This window comes from Piliocolobus tephrosceles, chromosome 6, assembly GCF_002776525.5.
Source record: "Piliocolobus tephrosceles isolate RC106 chromosome 6, ASM277652v3, whole genome shotgun sequence".
Taxonomy (NCBI): domain Eukaryota; kingdom Metazoa; phylum Chordata; class Mammalia; order Primates; family Cercopithecidae; genus Piliocolobus; species Piliocolobus tephrosceles.
The window spans coordinates 107115240-107139657 of record NC_045439.1 but is presented as its reverse complement, the minus strand read 5'-3'; the positions used below and the strand labels follow the sequence as shown (position 1 = coordinate 107139657).

Sequence of the window (24418 nt, the reverse complement as noted above, 5' to 3'; positions counted from 1 at the left end):
GATGTTGAAATACAGTGGAACGCCACAGAATCATTAGAGAAGTTAAGAGTGATGTCACACAACACAAAATAAGAACAATTTAAGTACGGGTCCTGCCAAATACATGTTAAGGGATATATGAAAACAAGTTTAAATTTATACATGGATTGTACAAGATTTTTGAGGTTAAATATTTTAAGCTTATTGTCTTAAGTGAGTTAAATATTTTCCTGAAATTGTCTTCATACTGTTAATTTATTTAGTCAAGTTAAACCTCCACCCTTCCTGTAGCACAGTTATCAAGAATTCCTGAACTTATGTGTTACACATAAGTTCATTAGGTTGTGTTACAGCCTAATGAATAGTTATGGCTATTGATTTATTCTATAAATAACAGTAAAAGAATTGTTACTACAATGCAATAATAAAAAGACAAAATACCCAATTAAAAAATTCCAAAGGGCCTAACAGACATTTCTCCAAAGAGGAAATACAAATAGCTAATAGGCACATGAAAAAATCCTCAATATAATTTGCAATCCGGGAAACGCAAATCAAAACCACCATGAAATACTACTCCACATTCACTAGGATGGTTAGAAAATAACTTATGTTGGCAAGGATTTAGATAAATTGGAAGCCTCAAATACTGCTAGTGGTATAAAATGTAAAATGGTGCAGTCACTTCAGAAAACAATCAGGCAGCTCCTCTCAAAGGTTAAATGCAGAGTTACCATATGACCAAGCAATTGCACTTTTTTTTTTTTTTTTTTTTTTTTTGAGACAGAGTCTCACTCTATTGCCCAGGCTGGAGTGCAGTGGTGCGATCTCGGCTCACTGCAAGCTCCGCCTCCCGGGTTCATGCCATTCTCCTGCCTCAGCCTCCCAAGTAGCTGGCACTACAGGCGCCCGCCACAACGCCCGGCTAATTTTTTACATTTTTAGTAGAGACGGGGTTTCACCGTGTTAGCCAGGATGATCTCGATCTCCTGACCTCGTGGTCTGCCCGCCTGGGCCTCCCCAAGTGCTGGGATTACAGGTGTGAGCCACCGTGCCCGGCCACAACTGCAATTTTAAGCATATACCAAAATAAATGAAATATGACCACATAAAAACTTGTACACAGATTTTCATAGTAGCATCATTCATAATGGCCAAGAAGTGGAAACAACTGACGTTTATCAACTGATGAATGAATAAGTAAACTGCGCTATATCCATACAATGGATTACTATTCTGCAATTAACAAGAAGGAGGTGTTTAAGTGCAACATCATGGATGAATCTTATGTTCAGCGAAAGAAGCCAGTCACAGAGGACACACATATGATTCCATTGCTATGAAAAGCCCAGCATAAGCAAATCTATAGACAGAAGGTAGATAAGTGACTGGCTCGGCCCGGAGGCAAGGGGAAAATTGGGGGTTGACAACAAAGGGAAGCATGACTTCTTTTCAGGGTAAGAAAATGTCCTAAAATTAACTGTGGTGATAGTTGTACAACTCTGTGAATATGTTAAAAGCCATTGACTCATACACTTGAAGGGGGTGAATTGTACAGATTTGATTTATGGCTCAATAAACCTGTTTAAGAAAGGCCAGAGTCACTAGTTCCTTACCTCTGTAGGAATTTTTGGAAAATGCGCCGATAGGCATAGCCAGCTCTTCTCACTCGAATGTTCTCTTTCAGACCCAGATATTCAACTTGATGTTTTACCCTGCGCAAAGGGAGAAAATGGGGCCTGGATGTTACTGGATAATCCTTTCACCCATGTTCTCACCAGCCATTCCTCAAACCCCCAGTTCCAAACTGTAGGGAAACATATACAAAAGACTACAATTTATAGCGTTTGAACACTGAGCTGACCTCTCAGATGACATAATGCTAATTTTAAAATATTGAAATACAGCAATTAGGCCAGGCACGGTGGCTCACACCTGTAATCCCAGCACTTTGGGAGGCCGAGGACGGTGTATCACCCGATGTCAGGAGTTCAAGACCAGCCTTGGCCAACAAGGTGAAATGCTATCTCTACTGAAAATACAAAAATTAGCCGGGTGTGGTGGTGTGCACCTGTAGTCCCAGCTACTCGGGAGGCTAAGGCAGGAAAATCACTTGAACCTGGGAGGCAGAGGCTGCAGTGAGCCAAGATCACACCATTGCACTCCAGCCTGTATGACAGAGTGAGACTCAGTCTCAATCAATCAATCAATCAATCAATCAATAAAATACAGTAATTAAATAACAGGGCATTACATATCTGTTTCAAAGACTAATAGTAACACAAAGACCCATCTAACTATCACCTAGAGTATGAACAAAAATATTGGTTTATCAGAAGGTTAAAGGAAAGAACTTTTAACTTTTAAATGATGCTAGAGCTTCCTTCTTTTCTTTCTCTTTCTTTCTCTCTCTCTCTCTCTTTCTTTTGAGAGAGAGTCTCGCTTTGTCATCTAGGCTGGAGTGCAGTGGCACAATCTCAGCTCACTGCAACCTCTGCCTCATGGGCTCAAGAGATTCTCCTGCCTCAGTCTCTCGAGTAGCTGGGATTACAGGTGTGTGCCACCATGCCTGGCTCATTTTTTGTATTTTTTAGTAAAGATGGAGTTTCGCTATGTTGGCCAGGCTAGTCTTGAACTCCTGGCCTCAGGTGATCCACCACACCTGGCCCATCCTGGTTTCTTAATAGTAAAAATCTAGCAATCTCTTTTGAAAAAATGGACATAAAGAACTAGTAGGTTAATATTCTCACATGAGGATTTTCATACCAGAAGATGCCCCATGCCCCACACCTTGGGGTTGCTGTTTTAGTAGGCCTGCTGGGTCTAGGGTGGAGCACGGACATGTGCCTTATGAAAACCCACCACTTGCTGGGAAACATGGTGTTCTGGATGCCGACAGACCCTCAACACTTGCTTCAGATCATCCACTCTGGGAAGTTAAATTGGGCCTGGGCTGCGTGCTAAGCAAGCTGGCTGAACACAGACACTTGGAAACATGGTATTTTAGGCAAATTAGACATAAAAAGTAAAGTCTCTTTCTTTTGAAGACGGAATGTCAGGATTGTGCTGCAGTAGGGAGGTAACTCCTCGCGCTCCCTGTTTGGTACATCTGGGGTTATCTGTGCTGATAATGGGGCTAATGCACTCAGCATAATGGGCCTTCAGGAGCTGCGGAGCTGAAAAGGCCATGAGAAGCATCCTCATTCCGATGTCACACACGTTCCCGACAGCCGTCTCCCCAGTAAGGCTCTCACAGAACACCACCATTTCCAAGTAACCCTCATACTTGCAGATGTCTGCGGTGGGCCAGTCACACGCAGTCCCTATTGCAACATGGTAGGGTCACCAAAAAAGGACAATGCTGTGATTCCTGCTAGAGCCCACGCAGGCAGCACAGTGTTTAGGAGCCTCTGGTGCTGCATTCCTGCTGTGCCACTGGCCCTGCCATGATGCAACTTCCGTGTGTCTCTCAGTTTCCTCTTCTGTAAAAATGGGAATGGTGGCATAAATTCTTTATTTCTAGATGAGTACTTTCTACGGAAAGCACTTAGTTGATAGCATGAGTGAAGTAAAGCTGTTATTATTCTCATCCATTCCCAGCTACAATATGTAAACCAGGAAAGGAGAATAGAGGAGGAAATGGATTTTTCACAGTATGGGGGTTCTCAGGAACACTGTGATGTGCCTGGGCCTGGAGGGGTGAGTTGAATCCACGAGGTGCAGAGGACAAGGCAGAGGGCTGTGAAAGCAAAGGCACAAGGACAGGAAAGGCCAGTGGCGGGGTGCTGTAGGACAGGAGGAGGGGTACAGATGAAGCTCAAACTGGGGGTGCAGCCTTGGCTGATGGGAAGGATGAGGTCACAATGGGAGCAGTGTTTAAGAGTCTCCAGTTTGATGGGTCTTACAGAGCCAAGAGCCAGAAATGTTGATTCCTCTAAGATTATTAACTTTTAAAAAGCCTCTATGTGCAAAGAGTTAAGCCGGGCGCAGTGGCTCATGCTTGTCATCCCAGCACTTTGGGAGCCCAAGATGGTGGATCATGAGGTCAGAAGTTCGAGACCAGCCTGGCTAACACAGTGAAACCCCGTCTGTACTAAATATCCACCTTTGCCCATATAAGTCAGACAGAGACAGAGAGAGAGAGAGAGAGAGAGAAAGAAATATGTCAATTAAAAAGGTAATTAAATTAAAAATAATTAATTTTCATTTCTCTCATCCTCCAAATCTAAAACTCGCCACTGGCCTTTTCTCTAGTGAGAAAAATGCATGGAGCTGTTCATTTAAAGGTTCTGCTCATTTCAAAGTACTTTTCTTAAATACTGGCTTCACGCCAGGCTTTTCGAGGCAGGAATGCATCACCCATTAATTCAAGCAGAAATGTTCCTTTCCCATGAATCACATAGGAAGGAATATTCCTCATGTTAAAACTTTGTTTCATTCATTACAGCTTCCACCATCAGGAAATTTTCTTGTAGAAATCAGTATAGGAAGTCCTGTAATGTTTAAAATTTGGGGTCATCAAAGGGACGCAAGTTGATTTTTGCATATTCCTGGAGCACTGTCCCCTCCTCAGTAGTCACTGGTCAGACAGTGCCCGGTTGTTCCCTAGGCTATACCAACTCCGTCTTGCAGAGAGAGTCTTTTTCCAAGACTATCCCTGGCCGTTTACTCAAATTGATCAGGGCTAGAGAACTCTGCAAGGCAGCAATTCAGAATCCAGGACAAGCAACCTTGCCAGAACCCAAACAAAAACACATTTGCAACAGGAAAAGAAAAACCCCATACCCCATAAACTTGTGGGATGAGTAACCTTCTTCACCAGGAGCTTCAACTGTGTGTGTAATCCTGGCCAGTGAAGCACACTGCCCTTTCACGGACCCCAACGCTCCTGACTCATTGATGGAGTGAAACCATCTGTTACACAATAAACCCAAACCGGGATTACGGATGGAATCCCAGAAAACGATCTTACTGGAATTATAAATCAATGCTCGACCAACTAGTACTTTGAACTTCTTAAAACCAGTTTATCTGAATGCATGTCATAAAATTTTTTGCTGCAATTCAAAGAAGGGGAATCATTAAAAAAAAAAAAAAAGAAAAGAGAAAATACCATCCTCATCCTATGAGGATTTACTGAATAAAATGTACCACTCATTTAATTTCTCCATTTTCTGATATTCCAATGAATCAAGGTGGATTTTTACAAGAAGGTAGCATTAGGGTTGGTGAACTTCCAAGCAGCTATTGCAAAACTTCTATTTTAGAGGTGCTTTCAGCAGAACTATCTAGGTGGGGTAGAGGATGGTGTGTTTGGGGAGGTACTGCATTTGTAGGGCAAGTGAGATGTTTTCATTTAAGAGTATTTCCTGGGAAGGACAGGTGGATAGAGGTTGAAATGGGGGAAGGTGGGCTAAGACCCCCTTTGGCATTACCTCTGCTTCCAAGACTCTCATAATTTATTTCTAAGGTTGACTAAAGATTCGATTGGAGTAATCATATTGGAGTATTGATTTAATATCACTGTTCTATTGTGTGTGTGTGTACATGTGGATGTATGCGTGGGTGGGATGTGCACGTGTGGGTATGTGTGACAGGTGAGTGTAAAAGTGACAGAGACAGAGGCAGACTGACAGCCACTGTCTGGAAGGCTTCATTCTGTCAGACGGAAGGAGATCCTATTCTAGATGGACCCTCTTAGAAGGAAGGAACTGAGGGCTAAGGAGATGAAGAGTCTCGCTCTAATGACTTAGTGATATGTCAGTACCAGGACACAGGTCTTGCAAATCCCAGTCTAGTTCTTTGCTCTAGATCAGTGATTCTCCAAGTGCAGTGCCTGGGCCATCATCACCAGCACCACCTGCAAGATTTTTAAGTAGTACATGCACAGGCCCCACTTCAGACTCACTGCATCAGAAACTTGGGATGGAGCCCAGCAATCTCAGCTTTAACAAGGCTTCCTGAGGATTCTGAGGCAGGCTCAAGTTTGGGAACCAACGTAAGAGGGCAAAACAAGATGCTTTCTATTTGATTGACTGATTGATTGATTGACTTGGGGGTCTCACTCTATCACCTGGGCTGGAGTGTAGTGGCTCAATCATGGCTCACTGCAGCCTAAAACTCCTGAGTGTAAGGATATTACATTTTTAGACGGGAAGAGTTGACAATGCTGCTACCCTCTTAGTCTGGAAGGAGAAGCTGAACTATACATTTCACAAAAGCAGAGGCCAAACTAAGTACATCCAAGAGAAGGGATGAGATGGGGAATGCTTATATTTCATGTCCCAGAGAAACTGTTGAGGGAACTGAGAGGGATTAACCTGTAGAAGAGAAGATTCAAAGGAAACACGATGGTCACCTCGAACTAACAGAAAAGCTGTCCAGTGGCAAATTAATGAGAATGATTCTTTTTTTTTTTTTTTTTGAAACCGAGTCTCGCTCTATCACCCAGGCTGGAGTGCAGTGGCGAGATCTTGGCTCACTGCAAGGTCCACCTCCCAGATTCATGCCATTCTCCTGCCTCAGCCTCCCGAGTAGCTGGGACTACAGGCACCTGCCACCACGCCCAGCTAATTTCTTTTTGTATTTTTAGTAGAGATGGGTTTTACCGTGTTACCCAGGATGGTCTCGATCTCCTGACCTCGTGATCTGCCTGTCTCGGCCTCCCAAAGTGCTGGGATTACAGGCGTAAGCCACTGCGCCCGGCCGAGAATGATTCTTATGGCATGTTTTCAAAGTGAACTAGAGAAGGACTGTACAGCCTCCTAAAGTAAGAATTGACCAAAGAAGAGCTGGTCACTTTAGGAAGTATGAGCTCCTCATCAGGGCCTGAATATCATTAATGGACAATATTATAGAAGGAATCTGCCTACATTAAATTGAAAAATTTCAGAGATTGAATGGAAAAGATGCCTTAAGGGGCCAGGGGTGGGGGCTCACGCCTGTAATCCCAGTACTTTGGGAGGCTGAGGCAGGTGGCTCATGAGGTCAGGAGTTCAAGACCAGCCTGGTCAAGATGGTGAAACCCCATCTCTACTAAAAATACAAAAAGTAGCTGGGCGTAGTGGTGGCACCTGTAATCCCAGCTACTCAAGAGGCTGAGGCAGGAGAATCACTTGAACCCGGGAGGCAGAGGTTGCAGTAAGCCAAGATCATGACACTGCACTCCCGTCTGGGTGACAGAGCAAGACTCTGTCTCAAAAAAAAAAAAATTTCTTAAGAATATGCATCTATGGATGAGACTATTCAGAAACGTTGTGGATTGAAAAGATGGCAGCTCCTACATCCACGCAGCCTGGCTTCTTCAGAGGAGAGAAAAGACTTAGACTGCACCCTGAAGTATTCAGTATTAAACAGAATGAACTTTCAGACAGTAAATGTTTGACCTACGTGCTTTTCTTACTATGGATCTGTTTCTTCCTCTAAAGGATCAGGTATCATCTGTCTGCCATGGTTTAGGATCTTGCTGGCAGGATGGAAAATGGACACAGCTATCCTTCGCAGGAGGTAACTGGCAGCTAGGAATTTTAGTCCTGGTCTTCCTGTGGAACCTAAACCTGGAGTTCTTCACTCGACACCTAAAACAGCCTATCTTCTTTTCTCCAAGAGAGAAGACAAGAGGTAGCAATTCTGGTAGGCTCCCATCCTGGGACTGATATTAGGTGACGATGGCTGGGGTCCTCTCTGTAGTTTAAGCGTCTCCCCAGCCCTCCTTCCCATGCTTCTGTGGACTGTGGGATCAGGCCTCTGAACAAGGTGTGTCTGGGTCCCCCAGTGGGCCACAAAATTCACACCCTCTAGCCACCACCTTAACAGGCTCCTACTCAACGCCACCATTTCCTCCTGCCCAGGCCACTTCCCTAAATGCTAGTTGTGGGAGGAACAGTGACGTGGGCTTCCTTGGAAGTCAGGGCAGAAAGGGCTCGCCGAATTCTTGTGCTCCACATTTCCCTTTGACATCTTTCCTCCCAGAGTCGTTCTGCTCATCAGCTCGGTGCTTAGGGGGAATGCTAGAGCCTCCAGCGTGTCCCCGGCGTCTTCATGAGGCACAGCAAATGCCGGATTGTATTTCTACCAGCTCTTCCGCCCTTCACTTTCCACCCCAAGCCAAGCATTCTAGGCCACATCCTGTGGGTCCGATCAGGGGCTGGGTGTACTAAGAATGTCTACACAGAACCTCAAACTCATTTTAAAACCATTGTGACTCTGCGGTATGAGGTTATGTTTTGTTTTTTTTTCCATCTGCCCCCAGACTAGCCAAGATCAACACTATAAACTTCTAATTCTGAAATGAATGGCACTGCTAACATTTTAGGAAATGACACAGGGGAGAAACAGTGTATAGCCTTTGTCCTGAAAAAGTTAAGACGCAAGAGCACGACAAAGACATGTGCGGGCAATTAATGCTGCTCCTGCCTGTGATGGAGGACAGCTCACCTTGAGCAGAGGGAAAAAGGTCCCAGCCCCGCCTAAGCTGGCTTCCCCCTATACCTGCTTTCCTCCCAGTCTCTGGGCTTCTTGGTTTCATTTGGCTTGATGCAGCGAATGTAGTGAGGCGTACATTTCATCAGGGTGCTCACAAGGTCATTGGCTTGTTTCTAGAAAGGAAGAACAGTATCAGAATCACGGAACTTTCTCTAAAGAAGACCAAATTTCAAAGGAGGCTTGTAAAACTCTATTGTAGAAATATATAGCTAGGAATCAATTTTCATGACAATCTGCTCATTAAGCTTAAGTCAGGTCTACTAAACTTTCCGAAAGCTTTGCCGACTTTTATGATGATTTTATCACTCCTAAATGGGTTTGAAATTCAATCTTCATAAAGCAACTAGGCATTTTTAGTACAGTTAATAAAATAGAACAACAACAAAAAGCAAAAATCCCAATAAATCTTCACATACAGAATGATTTTCAAGTGGTACAGTGAAGCATGTCAGTTAACAAACTAAGTTCATTTTAGACTGATAGAGGGCCTTTGAAGATATATTGTTCTCATTAACTTTTTGCCCCCAAAATTATTTGTAAGGATAAATCATCAAATCCCCTACATTCTCTTTTCTGGCAATCCAACTAATGAAGAATCACTTTGCTAAAGTGATGAAAATTCACAGTTAAAGAATTGGAGATTCATAAAAGTCTGAGAATTTATAAACTTTTGATATACCATTTCATTCAGTTTCTTCCTCAATATGTCCATTTAAAAACCTGCGGAGTCTGAACACTTTATCTGTGGCTGATATCTCACTTCTTTGCAAATCTAGAATATTCTATATAAAACCATCTATTAATGCCTGTGCGCTGGGTACCCAAAGTATAAATGGATTCAAGCAGAAAAAGCCGCATAAAGCAGAAACTGCTTATGAAGTATTTTGAACCCTGAGAATCTCAACCTTTGTTTGAAGAAACGGGAGTAGAGCTCACATCAGCATTCCCACCCCACAGCTGAGCACGCCCTGTGGGTCCAAGGATGTGGCACACACGCGAACTCCACTTCCAAGCAAAGCAGCATGAAGAGAGAAAACCTCTAAAAGAAAAAAGCCAAAAGGGACCTCCAAAGCCAGAAAACCATTACAAAGTCAGCAGAAGCGATTTGCTTGCAAGAGACAACCCTCTCTCAATTAGGACTTTTCTGTTTTCATGGGTTTCGGAAATCTGAAACCCTTGAGAAAAACTATTGAGTATATTCAAAGCAAGATATTCATTGGTGAATTAAGTTCTCTGTTTAGATGTGCAGGAAATAGCATTCTTTGCGATGCTTGAAATTGATGACAGACCAGGCTGCAGAGGTTGCATGATCAAAGCAAAGTCCTATGATGAAAAAGTAAATTGTCTCTTATGTTCTTTGATGATGTCGAGTGCACTTGACAAAAAATTTGATGATTTTTCCAACACATCAGGTGGAGCCAGAGAGGGACTGCAGAGTTGAATATAACACAGCTTTTTTTTCTTTAAGTCCCCAAATTTTTTAATTTTTTAAACTTTATTTTAGATTTTATACCTTGTTTGATTCCGATCTGGGATTTGTCTAGGTTCTTCAATCTTTGAGACAGAGTCTTACTCTGTGGCCCAGGTTGGAGTGCAGTGGCGTGGTCTCAGCTTATTGCAACCTCTGCCTCCCAGGTTCAAGTGATTATCCTGCCTCAGCCTCCCCAGTAGCTGGGACTACCAGCGCACGCCACCAGGCCCAGCTAATTTTTGTAATTTTAGTAGAGACGGGGTTTCAGCATGTTGGTCAGGCTGGTCTTGAACTCCTGACCTCAGGTGATCCACCTGCCTCGGCCTCCCAAAGTGCTGGGATTACAGGCGTGAGTCACTGCGCCTGGCCTACAACTTATAATTTCCAAGAATAACTTGGCAAACTCTTTTGTCCTAAGTATTTAACAGCATTCCTTCTTTTTCACCTCAGCATAAGAAAACATACAGAGGCAAGTGTGACTTAAGTTTATAAGCCACTTGCCATAGTCCCCTCCAGCTAAAAGAGTGACAGATAACATTTACTGAGTTTGCAGCATGGATTAGATACATGGATTATCTCATTTATGCCTCACAACAACCTGAAGAGGTAGCTACTGTTTAATATTATTCCTGTTTTTAGATGAGAAAGCTGGGCCTTAAAGAAACAAAGTAATGCTCAAGATGACACAATCTGCATGCAAGAGAAGCAAGGCTTGAACCGACATCCACAGGCTACCAGGCCTGTTCTTTGGCAACAATGCTATCCTGCCTTGCTGACGAAGAGATGGGATCTTTTAGTGTGATATAAAAGGAATTAACTGGGTGAGGTAGGGTTAGACAGAAGCCACCAGGCTGTGAATAATTTCAACAAATAGAAATACATCTTAACCATCAAAATTATCCTGCATTTCAATAGCTATGGGTCAACTTTATTTATTTATTTATTTTTAATTTTTGAAACAGGATCTTGCTCTGTTGTCCAGGATGGAGTAGAGTGGCATGACCACAGCTCACTGCAGCCTAGGCTTCCCAAGCTCAAATGATCTTTCCACTTAAGCCCCGTGTGTAAGCTGGGACTGGAAGCACATGCCACCACACCCAGCGAATTTTTAAAAAAATTTTTTTGTAGAGATGGGGTCTCACTATATTTCCCAGGCTGGTCTCCAATCCTGGCCTCAAGCAATCTTCCCCCGTTGGCCTCCCAGAGTGCTGAGATTACAGGTATGAGCCACTGTGCCCAGCCTTGGGTCAACTTAAGATGTCTGCTGAGGTGGTTGTGAAGCAGTAACTCAATTTAATCCTGATTCCAGCCAAGAAGGGTCCCTGAGTTAGGACAGAAAGGCACCAACAGCACTTGCTCAACAGAAGCAGGTGTTAAAATATGCAGACAGCACAGTGAGAAAGGGCTTAGGGTGAAAGCTCCTCATCCTACCTTCAGAGATGACAACAGGCCTGACTGTGGGTCCTGGCACTTTTATTTGCAAGCTACATGACTAATCACTAGATTTCTCTGGCCCTCAGTTCTCTATCTGTAAACTAAGTAGGTTGAACTAGAAGACTTCTAATTGAATCTAGAGATTGAAATAGACACTAAAAAACCAACAATCAGGCCAGGTGCAATAGCTCACTCCTGTAATCTCAGCACTTTGGGAGGCTGAGACAGGCGCATCAACTGAAGTCAGGAGTTTGAGACCAGCCTGGCCAACATGGTGAAACCTCATCTCTACTAAAAAAAAAAACCCAAAAAATTAGCCAGGCGTGGTGGTGCCACCTGTAGTCCAGCCACTTTGGACGCTGAGGCAGGAGGATTGCGTGAATCTGGGAGGCGGAGGTTGCAGTGAGCCAAGATCACATCACTGTACTTCAGCCTGGGTGACAGAGCAAGGCTCCATTTCACATACACACACAAAAACAAAAACAAAAAACAAACCAAAAAAATCCCCAACCAATCCAATCACCTACATGATGCCTACACCTCCTCTGTCATGTCCCTTATAGCTCCAGCTGCACTCAGGTAAAGCTGGAATCAGTCCGCCTTTGCCTCCTCTGGGCTTGATTCTGTTTCTCTGTACCATCAATCTTTCACTCTAATTTAAATATGGGATGAGTATTCCTCACCCGAAATGCTTGGGACCGGAAGTGTTTCGGATTTTGGATTTTTTCAGATTTTGGAATATTGGCATTATACTTTCTTTCATTTTTTGAGATGGAATCTCGCTCTGTCGCCCAGGCTGACACATCAGTGGCACAATCTCAGCTCACTGCAACCTCCACCTCCTGGGCTCAAGTGATTCTCCTGCCTCAGCCTCCTGAGTAGCTGGGATTATAGGCGCCCTCCACCATGCCCAGCTAATTTTTGTATTTTTTATTTTTTTTTGAGAAGGAGTCTCGCTGTGTCGCCCAGGCTGGAGTGCAGTGGCACAATTGCGGCTCACTGCAAGCTCCGCCTCCCAGGTTCATGCCATTCTCCTGTCTCAGCCTCCCGAGTAGCTGGGACTACAGGCGCCCGCCACCACGCCTGGCTAATTTTTTTGTATTTTTAGTAGAGACAGGGTTTCACCATATTAGCCAGGATGGTCTTGATCACCTGACCTCGTGATCCGCCTGCCTCGGCCTCCCAAAGTGCTGGGATCACAGGCGTGAGCCACCTTGCCTGTCCTAATTTTTATATTTTTAGTAGAGATGGGGTTTCACCATGTTGGCCAGACTGGCCTCAAATGATCCACCCACACTGGCCTCCCAAAGTGCTAGGATTACAGCAATGAGCCACCGTGCCCGGCCTGCATTATACTTTATAGTAGAGTATCCCGAATCTGAAAAGCTGAAATCCAAAATGCTCCAAAATTTAAAACTTTTTGAGCACCAACATGATGCTCAAAGGAAATGCTCATTGGAGCGTTTCAGGATTTGGGATGCTCAACCTGTACTGGTCCCTTCCAGACACAACAATATCAAATTAAGTAAAACCTCAAAATCAAGTGCTATTAAATATTACTATATTTATACTTTTATGTATAATCAAGATAATAAGAGTTCCCATCAAATGAAGATTCTATTAGTTAAATCCTACAAATCAGTTTAAATTTTTAAATAATTACAAGATAATGAAATATATAACACTACAATGACCTTGAACACCAGTTTAATTTTTCTTTCAAGGAACTCAGAACCCTTTTAAATGCTTATGTCTCAGGGATATTGTTAAGATGACAGTGATGTCTGCACAATACTGTGGATGTGGAATGCATCAGAGATTGGGCCATGGCTTTGTATCTGTGAGAGGTACTGGGAGAAACTTTTATTCCTCTGTGGAGGCAGACAGCCAGGCAGACAGAGGTCACAACATCCACCAAGCAGAGTGTGCCTGGAGGTGGGAAAACATGCTGTACTCTCTTTAGGTAAACTGGCTGACTTCAGCTGGACCTCCCTAGAAAAGGACCTGAGATTTGCAAACCTAAACATTTTGGAAACACCCCACAATGGTGGCACTTTGAACCTTCAACCAGACAAGCATATGAAGGAAAAGAAAGGGGACAAGTCTTCAAGGAGGAAAAATGTGTCCCTACCCTTGCTCTCCTTTTTATAGAGAATAATCCAGACCACTTGGAAATGAGTCATCATAACCTGGATGATCCGGGCCCCTTGGATCTGAATGTGACAGTCTTATGACTCGATTTTCCAGTCCAGAGTTAATCCTTATCCAGGACTTTGCAGTAAAGGCATGAGTCAGAAACTTCACGCAGACAGTAATATCTGGGCCTCATGAGAATATCATCTGTTTTCTGCCTTCAGCTTTCTGCTCCAGTGAGCCTAACCCAGTGGCTATCCTGGGGCTACTAAATTTCTCTAGTTCTTTCAGCATGATGTTCTTGACACTCAGAGGGCTCTACCCTACAGCTGAAAGCCCAGGCTGGAATCAGCTGCTTGCAGCACCTGTAATCCCAGCACTTTGGGAGGCTGAGGCGGGAGGATCGCTTGAGCCCAGGAGTTCAAGACCAGCCTGGGTGACATTGTCAGAACCCAACTTTACAAAAAAGGAAAAAGCAATAATTAAGCAGAGACCAACAACGGTGATATAGGAATGGGGCTAAAGGGGAAGAATGTAGTCAGAGCATATATATACATCTTGTGTTCAGTATGCCTTACGCACTGCGTTACATGCTTCCAATGAATTATGAAGCTGAATCATCACAGTAATCTCAAGATAGACACTAATATCCCCATTTTACAGGGAAGCGGTGAGGGTACTGAGAGCGTAAGTAACACCTTGGCAAGCATACAGCAAGGAAAAGCCAGAGCTGAGATTCGAACACAGCAAGCAAACTCAAAGCCCTGCTGTCACTCAACCATTCCTTTGATTGTAAAACTGAGGAAGTATTTACCTGGTATAATTTTTTAAAAAAATTATTCTTAACCAGCATGATTTTTAAAAACAGCTTAGTGAATATTTCTTAGAGTTACAAGATTAAGTGTGTGTGACACAATGACAAAAACTATTTTTTTTTTTTTTTGACAGGGTCTCGTTCTGTCCCCCAGACTGGAGCAATCACAGCTCACTGTAGCTTTGACTTCCTTGACTAAAGCGATTCTCCTGCCTCAGCCTCCCAAGTAGCTGAGAGCATAGGTGTGAGCCACCACACCTAATTTTTATTTTTAGTAGAGATGGGGTTCTCATTAAGTCGTACAGGTTGGTCTCAAACTCCTGGGGTCAAGTAATCCTCCCTCCTTGGCCTCCAAAAGTGTTGGGATTACAGGCCTGAACCACTACATGTGGCTGACACAGACTTTTTTTTTTTGAGACAGAGTTTCACTCTTCTTGCCCAGGCTGGAATGCAATGGCACCATCTTGGCTCACTGCAACCTCTGCCTCCTGGGCTCAAGTGATTCTCCTGCCTCAGCCTCCTGAGTAGCTGGGATTACAGGCGCCCACCACCACGCTTGGCTAATTTTGTATTTTTAGTAGAGACAGGGTTTCTCCTCTCCATGTTGGTCAGGCTGGTCTTGAATTCCCGACCTCAGGTGATCTGCCTGCCTCGGCCTCCCAAATTGCTGGGATTATAGGCATGAGCCACTGCGCCCAGCCCACAAACTCTTAATTCAGAGTGTAATTAGGGACAACGAATTTTGCCACACAATGGTTCAGGTACCACAGAACCCTGCCTACTTCCTGAGAAACACAGTAAGATTTCCTTCAGACTTTGAGACATCATGTGGCCAGATGTGTCTTCAATTCCCAGCAAAGAAAGGCCTGCAGGGCCCAGTGAGGAGGGATGCATAAATTGCCCCTAAAAGACCAAGTAGAATTTCTGGCAAGTAACGTTCCATAACTGGCAGGTTTTTGGGCTTGGCCTGGAAAACTGTCATCAATATCCAAAACATGGCTCCGAACCACAAAATTTCTCTGATAGTTTAACATACATTCTTCCAGATTCTGTATAAAGCCATTTCCTCTTAGAAACTAGCTGATTATCAGCTGCTGACTATTAAGCTATGAGGTACTTAAACCATTTAAGGTTTTGGTACAGCCAAGTCAAATTCAGCTTGCATCCTGGAACCTTTTAACAAGCAGCGACATTACTTCTGAGCATCTTCTGTAACCATCTCCTCACACCTTGCTGACCTCATATCCTGGCCCAGGGGTGTAGTTCCTGACTCCTAGGAAGCCCTAGCCCTTTTAAGAATCTATAAATTTCCTAAAATAGAACTAACCTTTATTTTGCTTCCGGCAGTAGTTGGGCGCCCTTTCTTGTCAGCTTGCAGATTTTCCGGAAATAAAGACTTTATGAAAGGCCTGGAAAAGGAGAAAGAGAATGAATTAGCAATCTGTAAGCACCTTGGGGTCTGACAGCCTGCCTTTTTAGAGGATGGGGTGGAGGGCCGTCCCCAGGCACATAACCTTGGCTACAGAAAACCCATCTGACTCACGGCGCAGGCCATCAAGATGTGACTTGGGGAAATGAACAATGGACAAAAGACATGAAGGGAAAGAATTCTAAGAGATAAGCAACTTGGAATCAAAGACTGCAAAATAAATTTTAAAATGCTGCCTTTCCAACGTCCCTAGTCACAGGAATTGAGGTATATTTTGACAGTAGAACATAACAGAGGGAGGACAGTAGGGGATTTCAGGTTTTCGTTTTCTTTTGTTTTTGAGACAGGGTCTCGCTCTGTTGCCCAGGCCGGAGTGCAGGGATTTAATCACAGCTCACTGCAGCCTCGACCTCCCAGGCTCAAGCCATCTTCCCACCTCAGCCTCCTGAGTGACTGGGACTATAGGCAGGTGCCACCACATCCAGCTAATTCTTGTATTTTCTATAGAGATGGGGTTTTGCCATGTTTCCTGGGCTGGTCTCAAACAACTGGGCTCAAGAGGTGTTCCTGCCTCAGCCTCCTGAAGTGTCGGGACTACAGGCGTGAGGCGCTGCACCCGGCCAGCATGTGTTTGTTAACACAAGCAAGACAGACCAGAACTCAGGGAATTATATGAAATATCTGGATTCAGTGCAGATGCTGCTTTGCTCTAGAGCAGAGTTTCTGAGCCTGGGCACCACTGGTATCTGCGGCTGAATAATTCTTTGTTGGGGGCTGAGGAGGGGTCCTCTTCTACATATTGTGGGATATTTAGCAGCATCTATGGTCTCTGTTCACCAGATGCCAGTAGCACACTGTTCCCAGCTCTACACAGAAAACCCTGACAAACTGCTTTTGAGTATGAGCAATTTGAAGTGAAGCAGTAACAAATCACCAGCACTCTGCCTCCTGAATATACTTACTTTTTTTTTTTTTTTGAGACAAAGTCTCACTCTGTCGCCAGGCTGGAGTGCAGTGGTGCGATCTTGGCTCACTGCAACCTCTGCCTCCCAGGTGCAAGAGATTCTCTGCCTCAGCCTCCTGAGTAGCTGGGACTACAAGCACGCACCACCACACACAGCTAATTTTTGTATTATTAGTAGAGACAGGGTTTCACCATGTTGGCCAGGATGGTCCCGATCTCTTGACCTCGTGATCCACCCGCCTTGGCCTCCCAAAGTGCTGTGATTACAGGCGTGAGCCACCGTGCCCAGCCTGAATATATTTTCATTAGTGGCGCTATTTGAGCTGCACGTGTTTATACGTCTGCCTCACTAGCAATAGGACAGGGACAATGACTTCCTCATCATAGTGTCCCTGGTGTATCTGAAGCATAGCATGGTGCACAGTTGGTCCATAATATATATTTGCTGACTAGGTGAATGACGGGATCCATGTAAATTAGCAATCTGACATTCAAACTCAAACTCACTTCCTCCTCAATGACTTTTTGGGCATCTTCAATGTTCCAGGAAGTCTCCCCAGCAATCTACTTTTAACTTCACCAGACACGACTACAGATTTTGACATCAAATGTGTTTATAAAATAATAGGCCATGTCTATATGACAGCAGTTTATATGGAAGCAATAATAGCTCTTCCACTTGGCAGGAATTTTAATAAGTTTTCAAAAACAATCTCTGGAAGCAAGTCTGCACCTGACTGCCATAAAACCCACAAGCCAGGACTTGTGGCTTACCTAACCATCTCAGTGAAGAACACATCGATTTTGTATGTTGTGAATAAAAAGAAATGCAAAATCTCAAAAATGGTGGTGTGACTGCAAAGAAGGGCAGGGATGGAGAGCAGAGGTTGAGGAGGTGCAGGGAGCGGCAGAGAGAGAATTAAATGGAGCAGAACAGCTGTCCAGGGCCTGAAAAGGAAACTCTTGCTTTGCGTTCATTGCAGTCAGTCCTTTATTAGGAATTATCAGGCTCGCTGCTGTTGATTAGAGGAACTGGCCTTGCTGTTGTGACAGCTTAAGTAATAGAGACCAGAAGGGCAGCTCTTACTTGAAATAAGCTCTAGAAAGTGTTAGATCTGGCATGCATGGGCCTTGCCTTGCAAGCATGGACCTGCTCATGTAAATTACATCTTCTTATGTGTTATCCAGGATCTTGAGAACCTTTTCAGGGAAGAGAGGAGGAAGGCAGAGGTGGTCCTGAGAGTTCCAGCAGCGTGCAAGGGGGATACCCCCACTGTTCTACCCCTATAGCTGAAACAGGGTCTTGGGAGTTAAAATGGATCTCTGAGTCACTCCTTCTTTAGTTGTCCCTCCCAGAGTTCTCAAGCCATTTCTTAAGTACTTCAGGGACTCTGGTTAATGTGGGTCTTGCTAAGCCATTAAACATCTTTAAAAATTCAAAGACCATGAAGAAGAGTTCAAGGGAAAAATGTCATAGAACCAGACTGTTCCACTCTTAAATGGTCAGAAATGGCCATCCCAATCCAAAGCCAGTGGGCTCACTTCTCCCTGATAATAGTATTGAAAGGTAGAAAGTCTGATGCCCTCAAGGACCTGTAGATGGCACTTGGAATTTGGGCGCATGAAGTGTTAGGGACATAAAAGGGAGAGACTGATATAGAGAACAGAAAGCTATTTTGAGAAACCAAGTAGATCAATAATAATCCAGACCCAATAGCATGAAGGAACAAAATCCTAACCACTAAACATCACAGGTGTTTTGTTTTTGTTTTTGTTTTTTCTTTATTAGAGACACGGTGTTCCCATGTTTCCTGGCTGGAGGGCAGTGGCTATTCATAGGAGTGATCATAGCTCACTGCAGCCTCAGACTCCTAGGATCAAGTGATCCTCCTGCCTCAGCCTCCCGAGTCGCTGGGACTATAGGAGCACACCACCACACCCAGCTCATAAGTTTGTTTTCATATTGAAAATTTCATCAAACCTATATCCCCGTCAGCTATGGTAAAACATACTTACAGCTCACTGCTCTGCATAAGCTCGATGAGATCCATAAAAAGCACATCCCGGTTCCTTTCACAAAATCCATCCATGTCATAGGATACCTGGCCAAGAATGGAAAGAAATCTAATTTCATGGAACAAAATGTAATTTCATTGAACAAAATGTAATTCATTGAACAAAATCATTTATTGAACAAAAATTCTAAATTCACCAAACAAAAAACCCAAGTTGGCATGGCTATCCTCACCACAACGTGTGGATTTCCAGATGTTGCATTTGGGATTTCATTTCACAGGAAGGTTGTGCATGTCTTACTTGTTAGCTGACTTAGCGGGGATGACCTGCAGATGCTGATGAGTATCTGGCTGCCTGGATGGCCCAGCTGATTCATAATCAGAACTCCAGCTCTCAAGACCCCATACCTCTTTTTCAGTGGATTCACAGGGGTGTCTAAATGACAAACTCAATTCTTTTCCTAAATTTTAGCTAAGACAGAGCAAAAGTGAAGCCCCTCATGCTCAGTAATTCATTGCGATGAGCTATGTCATCTGAGGCTTTGCAATTTCTCACAGAAGTGGTATCAAATTTGCGCCAATCTGGCCAGAAACTCATGCTCAGATACTCTAACGAGAGGTTAGCTGGGATGATGGATGAGACCAGGGGATTTCCACAGGACCAGGAAGTCCCCAAGACCATGACCTCAACTTACTTTTTTATCATCAGCAGCCCCACACAGCCTGGCACCCAGTAGGCACCTAATACTCATGGGTTTTATGAGAACAAACACCAAAAGTGAACTCTGGGCCTTGATTTATACTCCCAGTCGGCACTGGGAGACAAGGAATGCCAGTCTGTGATTCCAGCAAGAGGCAAGAAGAAAATCCATTTCTTCAGCAGCTAATATATGTAGCAGGGTGATTCATGTTCCAAAAATATGCAGTAGTATGGTGAGATTTAGTGCTGGAGTGACTCCCAACTGGCCCCTACCCTGCTCAAGCTTCAGCTGACTGTCCCAGTGCGGGTCCTGGCCAGGACTGGCACCAAGGCAGCGGGATCCTTTCAAAATAGGCTTCCAGCGCCATAGACCAGAAAGCAGGAGCCCACTTCTCGGACACTGGGGGATAGTGCAGGCAGCCACCGGTATGCAAAGCACAGCGCCCTATCCTTCCCGGCAGGGTCATGGTTCAGAAAACGTAACCTTATTTTCATCTGTAGACAATAGAAGCATTTTTCCTTGGCATTTTTAGTTTTATACTAAAAATAAAAAACTAGTAATCCCAGGGATCTGGGTTAGCCTCTTGTGCATGTCAACTATTGATGAGAATACTCTTTGTAAAACTAACTCCAGAAATCACTTGCTAGAGAAGCAGCCCTTCACTGCCTTAGTTTGAGCACCCACGGAAAGCACGTGTCGGAGGCTCTGGAAAGGCCCGCGCAGCCGCAGTAGAGGGCCAGGGGGCGGGTCATGCGCACCCGCCGTAGAGGGCTGAAGGTCCTGCCAACGGCTCTCTTGGTGTCTCAACGTTCCGGTCAGCAGCTTTTTGCCGTTTCTCTTTCTCCACTACTTGAGCGAGCAGCCATGAGTTGGACTGTGCCTCTTGTGCGGGCCAGCCAGAGAGTGAGCTCGGCGGGAGCGAATTTCCTGTGCCTGAGGATGGCCCTGTGTCCCCGTCAGGCAGCGCGCATCCCACTCCAGGGCGCCTGGCTCTTCACCTCCGTGAGCAAGATGACGACTGTGAAGAGTGCGCTTATTGAGCGCTTCACTTCTGAGAAGCCGGTTCATCACAGCAAGGTCTCCATCATAGGCACTGGATCGGTGGGCATGGCCTGCGCTATCAGCATCTTATTAAAAGGCTTGATCGATGAACTTGCCCTTGTGGATCTTGATGAAGGCAAACTGAAGGGTGAGACGATGGATCTTCAACATGGCAGCTCTTTCACGAAAATGCCAAATATTGTTTGTAGCAAAGATTACTTTGTCACAGCAAACTCCAACCTAGTGATTATCACAGCAGGTGCACGCCAAGAAAAGGGAGAAACGCGCCTTAATTTAGTGCAGCGAAATGTGGCCATCTTCAAGTTAATGATTTCCAATATTGTCCAGCATAGTCCCCACTGCAAACTGATTATTGTTTCCAATCCAGTGGATATCTTAAGTTACGTAGCTTGGAAGCTGAGTGCATTTCCCAAAAACCGTGTTATTGGAAGCGGCTGTAACCTGGATACTGCTCGTTTTCGTTTCTTGATTGGACAAAAGCTTGGTATCCATTCTGAAAGCTGCCATGGATGGATCCTCGGAGAGCATGGAGACTCCAGTGTTGCTGTGTGGAGTGGAGTGAACATAGCTGGTGTCCCTTTGAAGGACCTGAACTCTGATATAGGAACTGATAAAGATCCTGAGCAATGGAAAAATGTCCACGAAGAAGTGATTGCTACTGCCTATGAGATTATTAAAGTGAAAGGTTATACTTCTTGGGCCATTGGCCTATCTGTGGCTGATTTAACAGAAAGTATTTTGAAGAATCTTAGGAGAACACATCCAGTTTCCACCATAATTAAGGGCCTCTATGGAATAGAAGAAGAAGTATTCCTCAGTATTCCTTGTATCCTGGGAGAGAATGGTATTACCAATCTTATAAAGATAAAGCTGACCCCTGAAGAAGAGGCCCGTCTGAAAAAAAGTGCAAAAACACTTTGGGAAATTCAGAAGGAGCTCAAGATTTAAAGTTGTCTGAAACTACTATTCCGAAATTATTGAAGAGATCACAGATACAGGATTATATAACGAAATTCTGAATAAACTTGAATTCCTAAAAGATGGAAACAGGAAAGTAGGTACAGTGACTTTCCTATTTATTTAGTCCTCCAGCTCTTTTATTTAGCATCCACGTGCTGGATGATACTTATTTACAATTCCTAAGTGTTTTTGGTACCTCTGATGTAGCAGCACTTGCCTTGTTATATACATGTTGTTAGCATTTGGTTCCCAAAAAGTAGGATGCAGGTATTTATTGTGTTCTAGACATTCTGATTCTTTTCATTAGATATATGCTATCTCTTTCATTCTTGCTGTGTTACACCTATGTTCATTTATATGCTGTAAAGCAGTAGCTTCTTCTACAGTATAAAAATAAAAGTATGTACATACAAAAAAATATATGCAGTAGTATATACAATCTTTTGTTTTGCTTCCTTTGATACTCAATAAGTTCTATTTGTTGAATGAATAAAATACAGCGAGGCATACGATTTGCTTCATGAGAAACCAGATCACAGACCCAAAAGCTTAAAACAGATAGACATTAAAATGGATATTAGCCATACCTTCCCAGCATAATGATGAATGATGAAGCCTTGGTTCCAACTGTTAAAGTGCTCATGACTCCCAATCTGCATCTGAAGTTTCTGGAGCAGCGTCTGATCTGCCCCCTCACCCACCGCATGCATCGTGGCACACACGTCATCCAGGATGCTCATGATGCCAGGAGGGTTCTGATGGGAGCAAGAAGGCAAGGCCCTAGTCACTGACCTCTCCAAAACAGACAATGCTTATCAGGTCCTTTCTTAGGGAAGGAAACAGCTCCCCAGACTTAAGATACCATCTTGAAAGTCAGTCTTCCCCTTCAGGCAAGAATGCAACTAATAGTCCCAAATGGGAAGTCACCACTTAGATCTAAAGAGGGAGGAAACTCCATTTTCCAAAAAGCTGTTTAACTCCCTGAAGTTTTATCCAACAGTCATGCACAGATCATTATCTGCTCACTCATATTCATGCCAAATTGACTTAAGAATCCAAAAGTAAAATAACAACATTTTCCTTTGACCTAATCTATTTCTTAATGTTCTCTTTCAGCATGTTACCCATATAGGCATCATTTATATAGTTATTTAGTGTACACACTCTATAATGCATTTCCTTTTTCACATAGCACTATTTTATAAGCATTCCTCATGTTTTACATATTCCTCGTACATCCTATTTTAATGGCTCTATTTCTCATTTGTTGAATAACTAAGTTGTCTGGCCGGGCATGGTGGCTCATGCTTGTAATCCTAGCACTTTGGGAGGCCGAGGTGGGTGGATCATGAGGTCCGGGTTCGAGACCAGCCTGGTCAACATGGTGAAACCCCTGGGCAACAGAGCGAGATGCCTCTCAAATAAATAAATAAATAAATAAAGTAAGTAAGTTGTCTACAGATGTTTTCACAAGTAAGTAAGTTGTCTACAGATGTTTTCACTGTTTCCAGTGTTTGGCTTATATATATATATATATATATATATAAATCTTATAGTGATATTTGTTCTGTATCACTTTTATTTTATTTTGAATCATCTTTTTTTCTTTTGAGAAAGGGTCTTATCTTGCTCTGTCACCCAGGCTAGAGTGCAGTGGCACAATCTCAGCTCACCACAGCCTCAACCTCCCAGGCTCAAGCGATCCTCCCACCTCAGCCTCCAGAGTAGCTGGGACCACAGGTGCGTGCCACCATGCCTGGCTAATTTTTGTATTTAGTTAATACAATTTTTGCATTAGCTAAATTTTGTGTTTGGAAACAGGGTTTCACCATGTTGCTGGGGCTGGTCTTGAACCCCTGTGCTCAAGCGATCCACCTGCCTCAGCCTCCCAAAGTACTGGGATTACAGGCATGAGCCACCATGCCCAGCCTGAATCAGTCATTAAGGCTAAAGTCCTAGAAGTTGGACTAGAACACAGGGCCAGTTTTATGGCTCTTTACATGCTAAGTCATCGTGTGATAGCTGTCTTCTCTTAGAATCAGTAACAACTTCCATTTGTAAATTGACATTTTACCCATATCCACATGTTCATATTTACTGCCAGAATAAAGCCCTACTGTTTTCTTTTCACACATACAGAAAACTAATGCAATTGCTCAAATTCTCTGCAAATCAGAGTTGTCACTTTGCCTGTTCCAAAACAACGACACAGAGAACAAAAACTCACTTAATGTAAACCTGTGAGCAGTGAAGACATACTAAACCAACACTTACCACTTTGTTCTCTATGAGGTCACATACAATTTTATTATTAAAGTACTCAATGGGTGTCCATCTTATTCCCTCTTGAACATATTCTTCCTGTAAGACAGAAACCAGGAACTCACATTATTTCCCAAATAGCAAGAGCTCTGCTCGGACAGACCCTGAATGGACAAAAATTCCCACGAAAGAGACAAACCTGAACGTCCTTCAACAAATACCAGGAACTTTAATTTCTTATTTTCTAAGAGGTAACAGGAAAGGAACATTTTATGACTTGGTGATTTTTGTGTTTAGTTAGAACCCTATGAAATTGTTACCACACAATTGTTTCTGGCCAACAAAAACTGCAATTTAGTAGCACCGAACTCATAAATCCAGTTACAAAAAAAAAAAATCACAAAACTTAAAATTTAACATAGGGCTGGGCGCAGTGGCTCACATCTGTAATTCCAGCACTTTGGGAGGCCGAGGTGGGCGGATCACAAGGTCAGGAGTTCGAGACCATCCTGACCAACGTGGTGAAACCATCTCTACTAAAATTACAAAAAGTAGCTGGGCGTGGTGGGGCGCCCCTATAATCCCAGCTACTTGGGAGGCTGAGGCAGGAGAACTGCTTGAACCCAGGAGGTGGAGGTTGAAGTGAGCCAAGATCACACTACGGCACTCCAGCCTGGGCGACAAAGCGAAACTCCATCTCAAAAAAAAAA

At 43.8% G+C, this 24418-nt stretch overlaps 2 protein-coding genes across 2 annotated transcripts in view; one reads left to right on the top strand and one right to left on the bottom strand.

The window, feature by feature from the left end:
- The window catches only part of MYO1E (myosin IE), a 242623-nt gene that overhangs the window by 50547 nt on the left and 167658 nt on the right, over positions 1 to 24418 (bottom strand). Inside the window, exons 13-18 of the mRNA XM_023228657.2 lie at positions 23721 to 23807; positions 22034 to 22201; positions 18725 to 18810; positions 15643 to 15724; positions 8470 to 8576; positions 1596 to 1694 (exon numbers count right to left, since the gene is read on the bottom strand). Of these exons, the coding sequence (XP_023084425.1) occupies positions 1596 to 1694; positions 8470 to 8576; positions 15643 to 15724; positions 18725 to 18810; positions 22034 to 22201; positions 23721 to 23807 (629 nt within the window). The remainder of the gene's footprint in view (positions 1 to 1595; positions 1695 to 8469; positions 8577 to 15642; positions 15725 to 18724; positions 18811 to 22033; positions 22202 to 23720; positions 23808 to 24418) is intronic.
- On the top strand, positions 20176 to 21864 carry LDHAL6B (lactate dehydrogenase A like 6B). Its single transcript, XM_023228658.2, has one exon. It carries the CDS (start codon positions 20289 to 20291, stop codon positions 21432 to 21434), a length of 1146 nt encoding a protein of 381 aa, XP_023084426.2. The 5' UTR covers positions 20176 to 20288; the 3' UTR covers positions 21435 to 21864.

Bases quoted from the DNA above. Each gene is read 5' to 3' on its own strand.
- LDHAL6B (XM_023228658.2), top strand. From the start codon at position 20,289: ATGAGTTGGACTGTGCCTCTTGTGCGGGCCAGCCAGAGAGTGAGCTCG.